Source organism: Drosophila melanogaster, chromosome 2R (assembly GCF_000001215.4).
Source record: "Drosophila melanogaster chromosome 2R".
Lineage (NCBI taxonomy): Eukaryota > Metazoa > Arthropoda > Insecta > Diptera > Drosophilidae > Drosophila > Drosophila melanogaster.
The window spans coordinates 7,961,969-7,974,099 of record NT_033778.4 but is presented as its reverse complement, the minus strand read 5'-3'; the positions used below and the strand labels follow the sequence as shown (position 1 = coordinate 7,974,099).

Sequence of the window (12,131 nt, the reverse complement as noted above, 5' to 3'; positions counted from 1 at the left end):
GCAAAAGGGGTTTTTCGTCTTGTTCTGTTTTTCTTTTCTTTTGGTTCCACAGGATCGATAATGTACATAATTTCATTTATTTTTATAATTTTAAAATGAAATCTATCGCAGTCGGGGGTTATATCCTCCGATTCACTGCGTTCCTATATGCCGTTTTTTAATTAAGATGAGTGGGGGGAGATGGGATGGCGAGAGCCTGCTTCAGTTCAGGTTATCCATCCAATCGGGCTCGGCGACACTTATCTTCTCTATAATGGAATTAACCTGATAGCATAGCGACTGGATCTGCCTATCCCACTGAGGCAGTAGTTCCCGATTCTCGAAGTGCACAATGGCCGAGATCTGGTCGATGTGTCCGTTCATGCGACCTTCGGTAATCATCTGAGAGGCAATCTTCTCTGCTTTCACCGCGGGTATGTCCAGCAGAGCGCCTAGCTCCTCAAAAGTTATGTTGTTGTACAGCTTACTAGCCGACAACAGATTGTGCTCGAAAACAGCCCGATCCAAGATCGAGGATCCATCGGAGGTGGCAGCCTTTTGGTGGTCCTGCAGCAGGGCCTCGAACTCCTGTAGCTCGGAGCGCCGAATGATGCGCTCCAAGTACATCTTTTCCAAAATTCCATAGGCCGGCAAGTGCTGACAGCGTTCATCCTTGAACAGAGTGGCCAGCATGCGGGAACGCTGCTGTCCGGCAGAGGCGAGGACTGTGCAGATGAGCGCTTTCTTCAGTGCCGTCATCCTCTCGCCTTGGTCCACGATCTTGCGGTAGGAGAGCTCGTTATATCGCTGGGCGGCCTCGATAAACTTGCGCCTGTAATCCAGGACACGAGCATAACAGACTTTATATAGAACCTAAAAGGTGCGATTTTTAACAGATTACCCATCTAAAATAGCGCTAGGAAGCCATTTACCTGCAACTCCTCGGAATTAGTTTCGGCCTGCAGCAATGATGCCCGGTTGATGAACAGCTCCGCCTGCACCGAATCGTTGTCCTCCAGATAGAGTCGAGCGATCTTTAAGTAGGTGCCCAACTTGCACTCCACGGAGTACTGTTTCTGACCCGTCTCCAGAGGAATGCCAACTAGCACTGTGGCCGCATCGCGCCACTGCTGGTTGCGCTCATAGATGTTGGCCAGGTGGAAACGTATGCCAGCCACTTGCTCTTCGAACGAGATGACGCGCGGATTGACCTTTTCCAGGGTGAAGTGAGAAAGCATCTTGGACAGATCGTCAGGCAACTTGCTCAGCTCGCTGCCCACGTCGTTAAGGATCTGCCGCGAGATCACCAGGCTGACGTGCTCGTTTACAATGGCCTCCACAAAGAGCCGGAGCCCATCGATCAGCTCTTGGCCGGTGTTCGTCAGCACAGTCTTCAGCAGCTGGCGGTACTTGTCCGCCTGGTCCTTGTGCGTGCCAGTGAAGTTGATCAGGCCCATCAGCTGGCTACGCAGAGCTGCCGTCGAGATGCCGTAGTTTGCGGCCATATTCACTTCTATACCCAATTACTTCGCACTAGCTAAAAACAACAACGCAAGCTCATCCCTGTTATCGATAGCTCGCAAATCCGGCCGGGACAGTGCAGGACGCCTAGCTTTTATCTAGCTGGTGTTGGAAAATGTTCGATGGTGATACTCAGCTTACAAATTTAGTTCGCAATTTATATTTTATTTATTATTACCTATCTATCTATGACTTCTTTCCATAGATAGGTTTTGAGTAAAGACCAAACCACATGAAAATGTTGACATAAAAAAATGTATATCTGAGGATAAAATTTAAATATTACATAACATAATATAACATATTTAAAATACTATCTGCAAAGCGCAAGACTCTTACCAAGGCTTACATTTGTTCTACTCGTATTATCTTCCAATAAAATATTTATGGAATAAAATATGCCAATAAAATATTGGCAGTATTTCCTTTCAGCATTCGATTTTTAAAGGAAGGCCTATAATGATTCGGTAAGGTTTAAAATTCACTTAATGCTTACACTTGTACATACTTTCCCAATAAATTATTTAAAATTGGCGCTTCAATCCAAGCTGCAGTCTATCGGTGACTGCATTCTTGAAATATCGATACAAAAATGACAGTCGGTGCGCTGCAGTAAACAGTGAAAAAATATACTTGTGTCGAGTCCAATTGGACTGCGAAAACTGCATTAAACAAAGAGGTCAAAGACAATCTGCAAGTGGTAGTAGCTAGAGAATTACTAGAAACTCGAGATATTCAGTGCAAAGACCAATCCATTCGGATCCTTGTGGAAAAGGGTGGAGGCCAGGCCCACACATACATACACTTTCAGCAGCAGCGCAGCTCGCCGAGTGAAGTGGAAAATGTATCCAAAGGAGTCCAATGGCCGTTTTTGCGAGCAGATATGAACGGAAATTGCCAATTGACGACACCCAGGCGCTGAGCTGCGAGATAACCGCCGTCCAGGAGGTCGCCGGACATACGGTAGCTAGATCGCGAGGGGGCAGAGCTGCTGACCCCAGCGAAAAATCAATAATTGTTGATGATTTCATGCAGGCGGCGAATGTGACTGTGTGTGTGTCTGCTTGCAGGAGTACCTGCTGCGCGTGTGGAGGGGCGCCAGCAACAAGAACTACTGGACCGTTTTGCGCCGCTATAATGACTTCGACCGACTGGACAAGTCTCTCCGCGTCTCCGGCATCGAGCTGCCGCTGCCTCGCAAACGCATCTTTGGTAACATGCGCCCGGAGTTCATAGCTGAACGGAAGCAAGCCCTGCAAGAGTACATAAACGCCGTACTAATGAATCCCATATTGGCATCCTCGCTGCCAGCCAAGCGCTTTGTGGATCCCGAGAGTTACTCGCAGTCCTTTCACGGTGAGTTAATTTGCTAGTGAAGAAGAAGGTCCCCTAATCGATGTCCTCCAATTATCTTCAGACCATGCCGTGCAGAATGCTATGCTCTGCCTGCGCAACGACACTACGTGGTCGCTGGGTGGAAGTATGGGTGCCATAGGCTGGCGCCTCCGGAAGCACTACTTTAAGGTCACTACAAAGCCGCCGGAGAAGAGCAGCAACAAGCAACTGGTTAAGAGCGGTTCACAGACCCATCAGAGCAAACATTTCGCCGCTGGGAGCAGCAATGGCAGCGGTCACTCCATCGACGCCGGAACCTTGGATCCCGGGTCAGAGGTGGTGGCTGAGTGGCTGGAGTACGGACCCGACAAGTTTATCGACGAAAAAGAAATCGGGGGCATAATGAAAAGCCTGATGGGCCTGCAGCATCCGCACATCGAGCCCGTTCTCCTGGCAGCCCACACCGAAAACGGTTGCCTGGTCATAAGAAAGTCAGTAGCTCACGTTGTCTAACTTATACATTATATAACTTAATATATATATCCACTTAGATTCCACAAGCATGGTACTTTAAAGGATGTTTTGTGCATGGCCGCGAATCCAAAGAATACATTTCTTAGCAAGTACGGCAATCCCAAGGGGCGCACTGCGCTTTCAATGAAACAAGTGGCTACATATGGGAAGCAGATTCTAGAGGCCCTAATATTTTTGCACTCGAAGGGATACGCATATGGTAAGATGAATCCCTATTGAAAGCTACTTTTTATTTAATAAATGAAAACATTTTAAGGTCATCTACATTCCGGAAACATAGTGATAGTCGACGATTGTGTTAAGCTACTGGACATCGAGAACTTTTTGCTGGGCGTTCCAGCGTTTTACCGGCCATTTTTCATGCAGCACAGTAAAATCCATGCCATCGAGACCATTGATGTTTACTGTTTTGGTCATGTCCTCTTCGAAATGGCCATGGGTTATCCTCTGCAGGAGTCTGTCGTGCGCCAGATCACCGAATGTCCCGAAGCGCTGAGTAAGTTTTTTTTTTGTTTTTTTGAGATAACTAATTTCTAAACTTGTTATTTTTTTAGAATGTCTTCTGGAGAGCATTCTTTCCAAGGAAGCTTGCAAAGCTGGCCTGCCGACTCTGGAGCAATTGTTGGGTCACAGATTCTTCTTGCAATACGCTTCAACCGAGAGCGCCGGCGCCGCTGCCAATGCTGAAAAGCCGTACTTTAAGCTATCATTGAACGCCAAGGAGCTGCTTAAGCAGGCGGCTATCAAGAGCGAAAACCGCCTGCGGGACGAACAGAAGTCTGTGAAGAACCAAAAGCGCATTGTGCGTGTCCAGGAACTGATGAGCTCCGAGGAGGAGAAGCGGAAGTCCAAGCAGAAAGCCGTTAGTTACCCAAAACCCAAAGCCCGAACACTTCACGTAGTTTAATCTTACACAGCTCATTTTGGTTTCTTTTTCGTTTATTTCAATGCTTACGTATAGAAACTAGAGCACAAACAGTCGAAGCTAAAGCAGCAAAGTTCAATCCAAACAAACAATGGACGCTTGTCGCTTGTGGCTGCGACTGCAGCAGCAGCTTCCTCAAGCACCACGGTGGTTGGCGAGTTATGTGGGACCGACTCCTTCAACCGCTCCGACAGCACACCCGAGGAGCCCACCACACTGGCCGGCATCAAATGTAGTTATTCAAATCAGATCACAGCTTCAAATTAGTAGTTTGTTGGCTTATTTGTTCGAACTTACATGACTCACTTCCGATCTCGTCTTCCTTTCAGCACCGCCGCTCACTCCGGGGCCACACTTGGGCAGCATATATCAGCAGGAATTGCCGTCGACGACTGGCGCACCGGTGGAACGGCAGTCCTCCACACCGAACATGCTGTCTGAGGATGCGGAGGGCGGTGATGGCGACGAGCCAACACGCTCCGCTCTTCTGGAGTCCATCTGCAAGTTTAACCGCGGATCGCTGCGCAAAGTGCGATCCAACGACTAGCTGCGGAACTGTGGGACGAATAAATATTACAATTTTTGGACCAAATGTGGCGTTATGAAATAACGATACCATCAAAAATAACTTGAACTAATCGAATTCCAAAAGCTACATTTTAGAGGCATATTAAGAAACAGAATACTAGCAGATCGAAGACACCGCTGAGCATAGAATAGTCCCAAAACAATCCAGCAATTACTATATGTATTAACGAAACCCACTGATTATAATTATTGCATCTTATACGTGTCCACCATACATTGCATACGATTTATCGGCTAAAAAGCATGTGTCTATTTATGTAAGCAACAAGTTACATGTCACTCACTTGCGATCAGATTCCCGATCGCAACTAAAGCTTTACCTATGTGTCCACTACACGACTGATACTAACTTTGGTACGAATATCTTAAATGAAAAATGGAAACAAAGTATCTAAATCTAAAAACAAAAATCTAGAACACGAATGAAACGACATACAGAGAAATTTAAACTTTCCAATATTTACATAAGTCTGCACCAAAATTTGCACGAGACGAGACGAGATGCTATTCTTTTATATGGCCCACTGGCCAACATATAGTACATGGATGTTAGATGTATTAAGAAGTCGTTCCTCGGTGTTGTGCTATCTCCACCAGCGCGGTTTTATCGCCAATTTTTAGTAGTTGTACTGCAGGTTTTGTAACTGAATTTGAGTTTTTATATATTTCGAAGAGCCACGAATGTTTCAAAAACACTCAACTGTTCGTTAACGTCTAGACATACTCGGAGTCCTGGACTCAAACAAGTGGAAGCAACAGGACAAAGACAAGGAAATGTGGCCAAGAATTCGCACTGTTATTGTTTTACTTTTTATAGATAATTTATTAGGTGTGTATTTAACCGAATCCGAGCGTATCGAGTATATTTATATTTAAATATGTGTATATAGATGTAATTGATGTTTTGTGGCCACAAGAGCACCACCACCCAGTAATAACGTAAATATCGTAACATGGATGTGTATTATTGTCTACTGACTGTGTGTATATGTTTCATATGTATACTTTAAACGCAAGACCGACCCGAAATGTGAAGCATATTCCCACACATATAGCAAACCAAATAAAGTGTAAACTAATTGTTGTTGTAAGCTGATCTTTCAATTTCTTAACAATCTTAGCAGGCTGTCGTTTTCTTTCGTCTTCTTGGCTAGTATATTTCTGCTCCAGTTCAGTTCTAAAAAGCATTTCAAGTTAAACATTGTGATCATGGGCGACTCACCGGAAGAGCGGCGCAGCAAGGATGTCGTGCCAGAGACCGCCGCCAAGGAGGCGGAAACTGGCAAGGGCAAAAAGGAGAAGAAAGAAAAGTCGGCCGAGGGCACTAAGCCGGTAAGTTGGGCTGACAAGTGGCGCATAATTTGGCTGGTTTTATTGATTCAACAAAGCCAAACGCCACGAATTGCCACGGCGACAGGCCGTCAGGTAATCTGGCAGGGAATGACTTAATGGCATAATCATTTGTGGTTTTATGGCTAACCTCTACGCACTCGAGCCGACTCGATTCTATTAATTCGCAAGGAATGGCAGCCGCTGCAGCGAAGAACTGGTCGGGGCTGGTGAATCTTTATCTGGGCCAGGAGCGTGAGAAGGTATACGATTGATTTTGCCATTATGGTTACAATGGGGTATTGATGTCTTTTTAATGAATTGATGCTTGTAACGGGATGTGAACACGGGAACCATACGGTTCGTCTAAAATTTGACGAAGTCACGCCATTTCTTGTGGGGATTCTATTGGGGGTTTGGGTATCTCTGTGCTTCTAGCTGTGGCCTAACTAACATGCATATTCGGTTTCCCATTTCATCGACATGCAGAGGCCGGCAAGCAGCCAGCGCGGATCGCTGACCAAGTCCCATATGGGCGTTTCCTTGCCGATGGGTGCTCCGGCAGCCAAGGTAAGTCCGTTAAATGCCCAGCTAGCTGTGTTTATACCCTGAGATCTGCTTAATGCCTAGCCCACCATGCGGTTCATGCCCACCTACCGCCTGGAGTCCAAGAATCCGCTCAACAAGGAACGCGTGGAGAACATCATAAAGGCGGTGATGAACCGACACTACAACGATGAGTACATGTTCCATCCCAAGCATTCCCTCCACATGGCCGCGCAAGTGAGCGAGGAAATCAAGAACCGCATCAAACTCGACAACTACGACAGGTGACTTTGGTTCGGCGGTCAGTTTTTGTCTAACTAACCACCGTTTCGCCCCAGATATCGCTACATAGTGCTGGTCACTGTGGGCGAGTTCCTGATGCAGGGCCTCTACTCCATGGTCAACTTCCTGTGGGATGCTGAAAAAGACGGATTTGTGACCTACAGCGTGGAGAGACCCTCGTACTTTGCAGTCTGCACCACCTTTTACCTGTACTACGATTAAGAACGCGATTCCAGGGCCCTGGCGCGTTCCACTTGGTAATAAAATTGATGTTGATGCTAGCAATGGTGCTTAATTTCGTTACCTTCTTTGGTCAGCAGATGGTTCACTTTCTTAAACACTTGCTTGCACTGTAACTCACAACTCACATTTTTAACACGTAGGATGCGATAGTTGTCGTTTATTTGGATATCAGTACAATAGTTTGATATAATATTTTGTTGAAGCATAAATTACTTTCGAACATCCGTCTAATGATGCAAGACAACTGCGTTTGATCGTTATTACTACCTTTGAGTGTACATATTACGATTGATATATATATATATATATAAATAATAGATTTGCGAACACACGCATACACAGCACATGCACTGGGTGAACTGCTCGGATTGGATTATCATTGTGTATAAACTGATCTCGGTCCGTGGAATGACACTTGAACTCACTGAAACAAATGTAGCATGAACGCTTGCATAAATTATAAACAAAACACTATTCTTATTCTTATTCTTCTGTTGAGCGCAGCCACAAGAAAACCAATGTAACAATTGCCAAACCAAATCAAACAGCATAGACATTTTGGAGCAAATGCTACACGACGTTCTCTCTTCGGATGGAAGACGGATATTGATCGGGGATCGGAACACGATATGGAATCGCCAGCCACTTTCACGCACCCAGCGGCCAGAAACACCAAAGAACCTCTTGGAGATCGAGGGGAACTGAAACTCAGCTGGAGTTAAGCACTTCGCACTGATTGGGAAATTGCACTGCAAACAACTTCTGGAGCCACTTTGCAATCTTATTTTGGACCCAACTGGACAATCAGACCACTACTGGGCGCACTTTTGGTCGCACTGCCTTCTCGCCATCGAACACAAACGAAAGGGCAAAGGCAAAATCATCAGCGTAACACAAATCAAAATGGAAAATCAATTTTAAGGAACACAAAAACTTTTCATCGACATTATTTCGCACTAGTTGTTGATCATATGCGGACACTCGAATGGAGTTTTTTTTATGGAAAATATTTGATTTTTGTTTTTACTCGTGTTGTTTTCATACTGTTGTACACTTTAACATAATAAAATTGGATAATTTGTATGGGTAGCTTTAGATACAATCATGAACGATTTTTCAAACTTTTTAGCACAATAATGAAAAGGATGTATAAACTTCACTGTCACTAACACATCGAGAACTTGAACTAAAACCAAAAGAGAGATCCTGTCTGCAAAAGAAGGTTAATTAATGGTTAATTAATGCGGGGTTTTTGGGTCATGAGGTGTGGGTGAAGTCTCCTCGGTTCTGCTTCTGTCTCTGTATGTGTGCATCATGTGTGTGTATGTGCGTGTGTGCGGTGCTTGGAGGAGCCGCATACACGTCCCTTGCATGTATGTGGCCCCCGGGTGTCCTCCACTTGGGAGAGGACGAGCTAAGATACGACTACGGCTGCTATGCTATAATTAGATGTGGCGGAGATTTTCCTTGAGCACTGTGGCTAGTTATTACCTACAGTTTGTCCTCCCATCCCCACCGTCGCCAGCCGCTCCAGCTCAGGCCGTTCCGCCGCGCACCACCACAATCACCAGGTGATCCTCCTTCAGGCCCTCCTCCGTCAGACTGTGACAAGTGCGCTTTAGCAGCTCTGTGGAAAAGTCGCAGGGGGGGAAGGCGTACAGCACCCCAGTTGCCTCCGTCTCCTTGTTAAGCAGCGAGATCACGCCAGCCGCCTCCTTCTGCTTAAGATAGGAAACCAAGTTTCTTAGTGGTCGCGTCTGCACGCTGGCATCGTCGCAATTGGTGTCGTTTGTGGACCCTGCCAGACCCATGAAAATGGCGTGCGACGATGAGGATGCAATACGTTTTTGCACGTCGTCCAGCTTGGGCGGATCCAGACGCAGTCGCTGGGTGATACGTAGGTTGTGCTTGCCCTCCTCATCGCGCATCAGCGACTCCACAATATCCGTATCTCCGTCCGTCAAATGAAACTTGGCTGGGAACAGTGAGCTCTTGAGGATTAGCGCTCCGGTCCACACTGTGCTGCACTTGCGCGCCACATCTGGAACCGTACTGGCTGATGCAAGGGCGTCGTTCCGACGAGTCGAGGTGTCAGAATCAGATCCGGGAGAGCGAGCCCGCTTCAATGGGGATCTAGAACGAGAGCGTTCTACACCAGGTTCCCGAGAGCTGGAGCGGGCTCCTCTGTCGTACGATTCTCCTGGCGGGCGTCGCCACTCATCCTCCACTCCGCCGGGAGGGGGAACTGAAGAAGAGGAACCTGCTAAGGAGCCAGGATGCGGCGGCCTATGCACGTCGTTGTGATAATGGTACATGCCTCTTCCTCTTCCGCGATATCCCCCACGTCCACGGTAGCCACCCCTAGGTGGATACGGAGAATAGCCACCGCGCGGAGCGTAGGCGGCGGACTCTTCGTAATACGGATCGTATTCCGGACGTCTGTACTCCAACGCACTTTCATCATATGGCGGCTTTGAGCTCTTGAAAGGCGCTGCCGGTGTGGCGCCGGGCAACTCGGCAAAGTCCGTGCGGAGTCGACGCTCCGGTCCACCCAATGGGAATCCTCGCATCTCCTTTACCGCCGCCGTGGCTGCCTCCACTGTCTCGTACTGAATATAAGCGTACGGCTCGCCCTTCTGGTATTCAATCTTCTTGATCGCACCGAAGCGATCAAACTCTCGCTCCAGCTGAGTGACAGAAGTCCAGGCACCTAAGCCTCCGATCCACATACGAGTTGCCGGAGTCACTTTCCCGTATCCGATCTTGCACTGAAACTTGCCAATGTACTGTCCAGACAATTCGATCTTCGCTCGGTGAGCCATATCCAGGTTTTGGTAACGTACAAACGCGAACGCGTTCCCCGTACCCGGCGGCGGTCGCTTGATGTCGATGTCATCTACCACTCCGTATTTGCCAAAGATGCGACGCAGTTCGTCGTCGGCGATGGTAACCTCCAGATTTCCTGCAAACAGTGTGCGCGTAGAAAGAGGATCATCCTCGGGCTGCACATGGTGCAAGTAATTGGGGAACTTGTCCTTCTTGCTCTCAGGCTTTTCATAGGGAGCGTGTGGGCGTGGTGCCAATGGCCTCATTGGAGCATACTGATGGGGCGGCGCATGGCCATGGAGGTGATGCGGATGGCCGCCGCGATGCAAAGGTGGTCCGCGTGGCGGATGAGGATAGTCATGATGCAATGGGCGGTAATCACGTGGATGGACTGCGTGCGGATGCATATGGGGAGGACCGTACCGATCGTAGGGATCAATCGGAGGTCGACGGTGATCCAAAGGAACGCCTTGTCCCATAGGGGACCTCGAGTAGTGGTAACGTTCATAGTCCGGTGGGGACATTGAGTGACCGCGTGGTCTGCAAAGCATCTTAGATTAGCCAAGGCTAACAAAATAAATACAAAAATAAATCCCACCTATATTCCGGTCTGGTTGTGGACTTGTACACCGGCTCCACAATGGCCATCTTGTCGTAGATGATCAGGCGCGGCTTATGGTGCTTCGCCTCGCGTGCATCTTCAGGCGTTCGGAAGCAAACGTAAGCAACCCGTTCATCCAAGTCGTGCGCCAGTCGCACGCTAAAATCGCCAAACTTCTTGTACTCGCGGTACAGTGTCTCCTCGATAAAATCGTCCGGAGCCTTTGGCGGCAGGGCACTGACGCAAAGTACCTTGTAGCCAGCTGGTCGCTCTGCAGGCGGTGGACCACGCATGTAGGGCTCCCGGTGCGGGGAGCCATAACGACTCGGCGAGCGGTCCAATCGACGTCGCATGCGCTCCGGCGACAGGCGCTCCGGCGAATCGCCAGGCACGCCGCTGCCGTTGTCGTACCCACGACCCATGCTTCGCGAGTTGCGCGACAAACTGCTCCTGGAGGCCGGGCCCGGGGAGCGCGAGGCGCTACGCTTCATGTTGTGAATTTTGATTGTGATACGATCGGCTCCGGCTCCGTCTCGATGACTACTCATGGGCGGCTATTCCGGGGCGCTTTAACTCGGTGTGTGCTGCCTGAGAACTTTCTGGCAATTTAGTTCCGGGGATTCTGCGAAGAATTCGAGATTTGCTTTGTGAAAGTACGGGCGAAATGCAAGAAGACAAGCGGCGGTCAGGTAAAAAGAAAATGGCGGCGCCCCGCAAACAAAGAAAATCGCGTTAGGCGGAAAAATTCTAAAATCAGAGCAATTCAGATCGTTTTTAGAGTTCTTACCACTTCCGGCTTTTTTGGATGTTTATTTTTAAGTGCTAGTTTACTATTAAGTCGCGGATATTCCACAAATTCTTCAATTTCCTCCGGCTTTGCAAATTCTGTATGCGTCGAAAGTTAACTGCGGTATTCGATAACGATACGTGTTTGCTATCGCCATTGATGGTCCCGTTCATGGTATCGAGCCATATTTGTCCATTTTATAGCCAAACGTTTGATTCATTTTTATATAATGACATAGTTATAATCATATATAATTTCAATGTAGTTTTTAATAGGTTTCTATTTCTGTAATATATTTCGGCGAACTTAGATATAACAATAAAAGTTTTTAAGTTTTAAGATCATAAATCTTTAAAACACGCGAGATTAAGACAACGCGATATACGTTTTGTAAAGGATTTTTTTATGAGGTGGAGAACTTTAAGTTGGCATTACTGTTCAAAATCGCGACCGACTTAACATTTGCCGTGTTATTGCCGATATATGACCACAAATGTTGGAAAAAGTCATCGAATATAATACGTCCAGATGGGACTTCATTCGAGCCAGCCGTGGCGTCATAGTCCAGAAATCATATATAAAATGTACTGTCGCAAGACTATCTTTCTGATAAATAAAATTCATTTTGATCGAAT

At 47.3% G+C, this 12,131-nt stretch overlaps 4 protein-coding genes across 12 annotated transcripts; 2 read left to right on the top strand and 2 right to left on the bottom strand.

The window, feature by feature from the left end:
* On the bottom strand, positions 1–1,925 carry CSN4 (COP9 signalosome subunit 4). Of its 2 annotated transcripts, NM_058096.4 has the most exons (4): positions 1,850–1,925; positions 1,679–1,762; positions 912–1,602; positions 1–852 (listed from the first exon to the last, which is right to left on the bottom strand). In NM_058096.4, exons 3-4 carry the CDS (start codon positions 1,482–1,484, stop codon positions 202–204), a joined length of 1,224 nt encoding a protein of 407 aa, NP_477444.1. In that variant the 5' UTR covers positions 1,485–1,602; positions 1,679–1,762; positions 1,850–1,925; the 3' UTR covers positions 1–201. The 2 variants fall into 2 exon arrangements, with proteins under 2 accessions (NP_477444.1, NP_001163080.1); NM_001169609.2 differs by lacking the exons at positions 1,679–1,762; positions 1,850–1,925 and having other exon boundaries at positions 912–1,525.
* Positions 1,926–2,096: 171 nt separating this feature from the next.
* Positions 2,097–5,971, top strand: CG8726 (uncharacterized protein). 3 transcript variants are annotated; one of them, NM_136497.5, is made up of 8 exons: positions 2,097–2,463; positions 2,571–2,856; positions 2,918–3,326; positions 3,387–3,568; positions 3,626–3,865; positions 3,924–4,231; positions 4,331–4,526; positions 4,624–5,971. In NM_136497.5, the coding sequence occupies exons 1-8, from the start codon at positions 2,362–2,364 to the stop codon at positions 4,839–4,841; spliced, it is 1,941 nt and encodes a 646-aa protein (NP_610341.2). In that variant the 5' UTR covers positions 2,097–2,361; the 3' UTR covers positions 4,842–5,971. The 3 variants fall into 3 exon arrangements, with proteins under 3 accessions (NP_610341.2, NP_724634.1, NP_001163079.1); NM_165580.4 differs by having other exon boundaries at positions 2,536–2,856; NM_001169608.2 differs by having other exon boundaries at positions 2,536–2,856; positions 3,924–4,526.
* nito (spenito) lies at positions 4,295–11,637 on the bottom strand. Of its 3 annotated transcripts, NM_136495.3 has the most exons (5): positions 11,497–11,637; positions 10,707–11,331; positions 8,774–10,648; positions 4,592–4,849; positions 4,295–4,510 (listed from the first exon to the last, which is right to left on the bottom strand). In NM_136495.3, the coding sequence occupies exons 2-3, from the start codon at positions 11,255–11,257 to the stop codon at positions 8,818–8,820; spliced, it is 2,382 nt and encodes a 793-aa protein (NP_610339.1). In that variant the 5' UTR covers positions 11,258–11,331; positions 11,497–11,637; the 3' UTR covers positions 4,295–4,510; positions 4,592–4,849; positions 8,774–8,817. The 3 variants fall into 3 exon arrangements, with proteins under 3 accessions (NP_610339.1, NP_724633.1, NP_001286174.1); NM_165579.2 differs by lacking the exons at positions 4,295–4,510; positions 4,592–4,849 and having other exon boundaries at positions 7,414–10,648; NM_001299245.1 differs by lacking the exons at positions 4,295–4,510; positions 4,592–4,849 and having other exon boundaries at positions 8,331–10,648.
* Positions 6,076–8,071, top strand: CG14763 (uncharacterized protein). 4 transcript variants are annotated; one of them, NM_001299247.1, is made up of 5 exons: positions 6,076–6,214; positions 6,701–6,781; positions 6,842–7,041; positions 7,096–7,296; positions 7,787–8,071. In NM_001299247.1, exons 1-4 carry the CDS (start codon positions 6,092–6,094, stop codon positions 7,259–7,261), a joined length of 570 nt encoding a protein of 189 aa, NP_001286176.1. In that variant the 5' UTR covers positions 6,076–6,091; the 3' UTR covers positions 7,262–7,296; positions 7,787–8,071. The 4 variants fall into 4 exon arrangements, with proteins under 4 accessions (NP_001286176.1, NP_001286175.1, NP_610340.1 ...); NM_001299246.1 differs by lacking the exon at positions 7,787–8,071 and adding an exon at positions 7,360–7,428; NM_136496.3 differs by lacking the exon at positions 7,787–8,071 and having other exon boundaries at positions 7,096–7,322.
* Positions 11,638–12,131: the final 494 nt, after the last annotated feature.

Excerpts from the sequence above, each read along its gene's own strand:
- CSN4 (NM_058096.4), bottom strand. The coding sequence starts at position 1,484 with ATGGCCGCAAACTACGGCATCTCGACGGCAGCTCTGCGTAGCCAGCTG. Across the intron at positions 853-911 it reads CTAATTCCGAGGAGTTGCAG|GTTCTATATAAAGTCTGTTA; the intron begins GTAAATGGCTTC and ends CGCACCTTTTAG.
- CG8726 (NM_136497.5), top strand. The coding sequence starts at position 2,362 with ATGGCCGTTTTTGCGAGCAGATATGAACGGAAATTGCCAATTGACGAC. Across the intron at positions 2,857-2,917 it reads TTACTCGCAGTCCTTTCACG|ACCATGCCGTGCAGAATGCT; the intron begins GTGAGTTAATTT and ends AATTATCTTCAG. Across the intron at positions 3,569-3,625 it reads CTCGAAGGGATACGCATATG|GTCATCTACATTCCGGAAAC; the intron begins GTAAGATGAATC and ends AAACATTTTAAG.
- CG14763 (NM_001299247.1), top strand. The coding sequence starts at position 6,092 with ATGGGCGACTCACCGGAAGAGCGGCGCAGCAAGGATGTCGTGCCAGAG. Across the intron at positions 6,782-6,841 it reads TGGGTGCTCCGGCAGCCAAG|CCCACCATGCGGTTCATGCC; the intron begins GTAAGTCCGTTA and ends CTTAATGCCTAG. Across the intron at positions 7,042-7,095 it reads AAACTCGACAACTACGACAG|ATATCGCTACATAGTGCTGG; the intron begins GTGACTTTGGTT and ends GTTTCGCCCCAG.
- nito (NM_136495.3), bottom strand. The coding sequence starts at position 11,257 with ATGAGTAGTCATCGAGACGGAGCCGGAGCCGATCGTATCACAATCAAA. Across the intron at positions 10,649-10,706 it reads ACAACCAGACCGGAATATAG|ACCACGCGGTCACTCAATGT; the intron begins GTGGGATTTATT and ends GATGCTTTGCAG.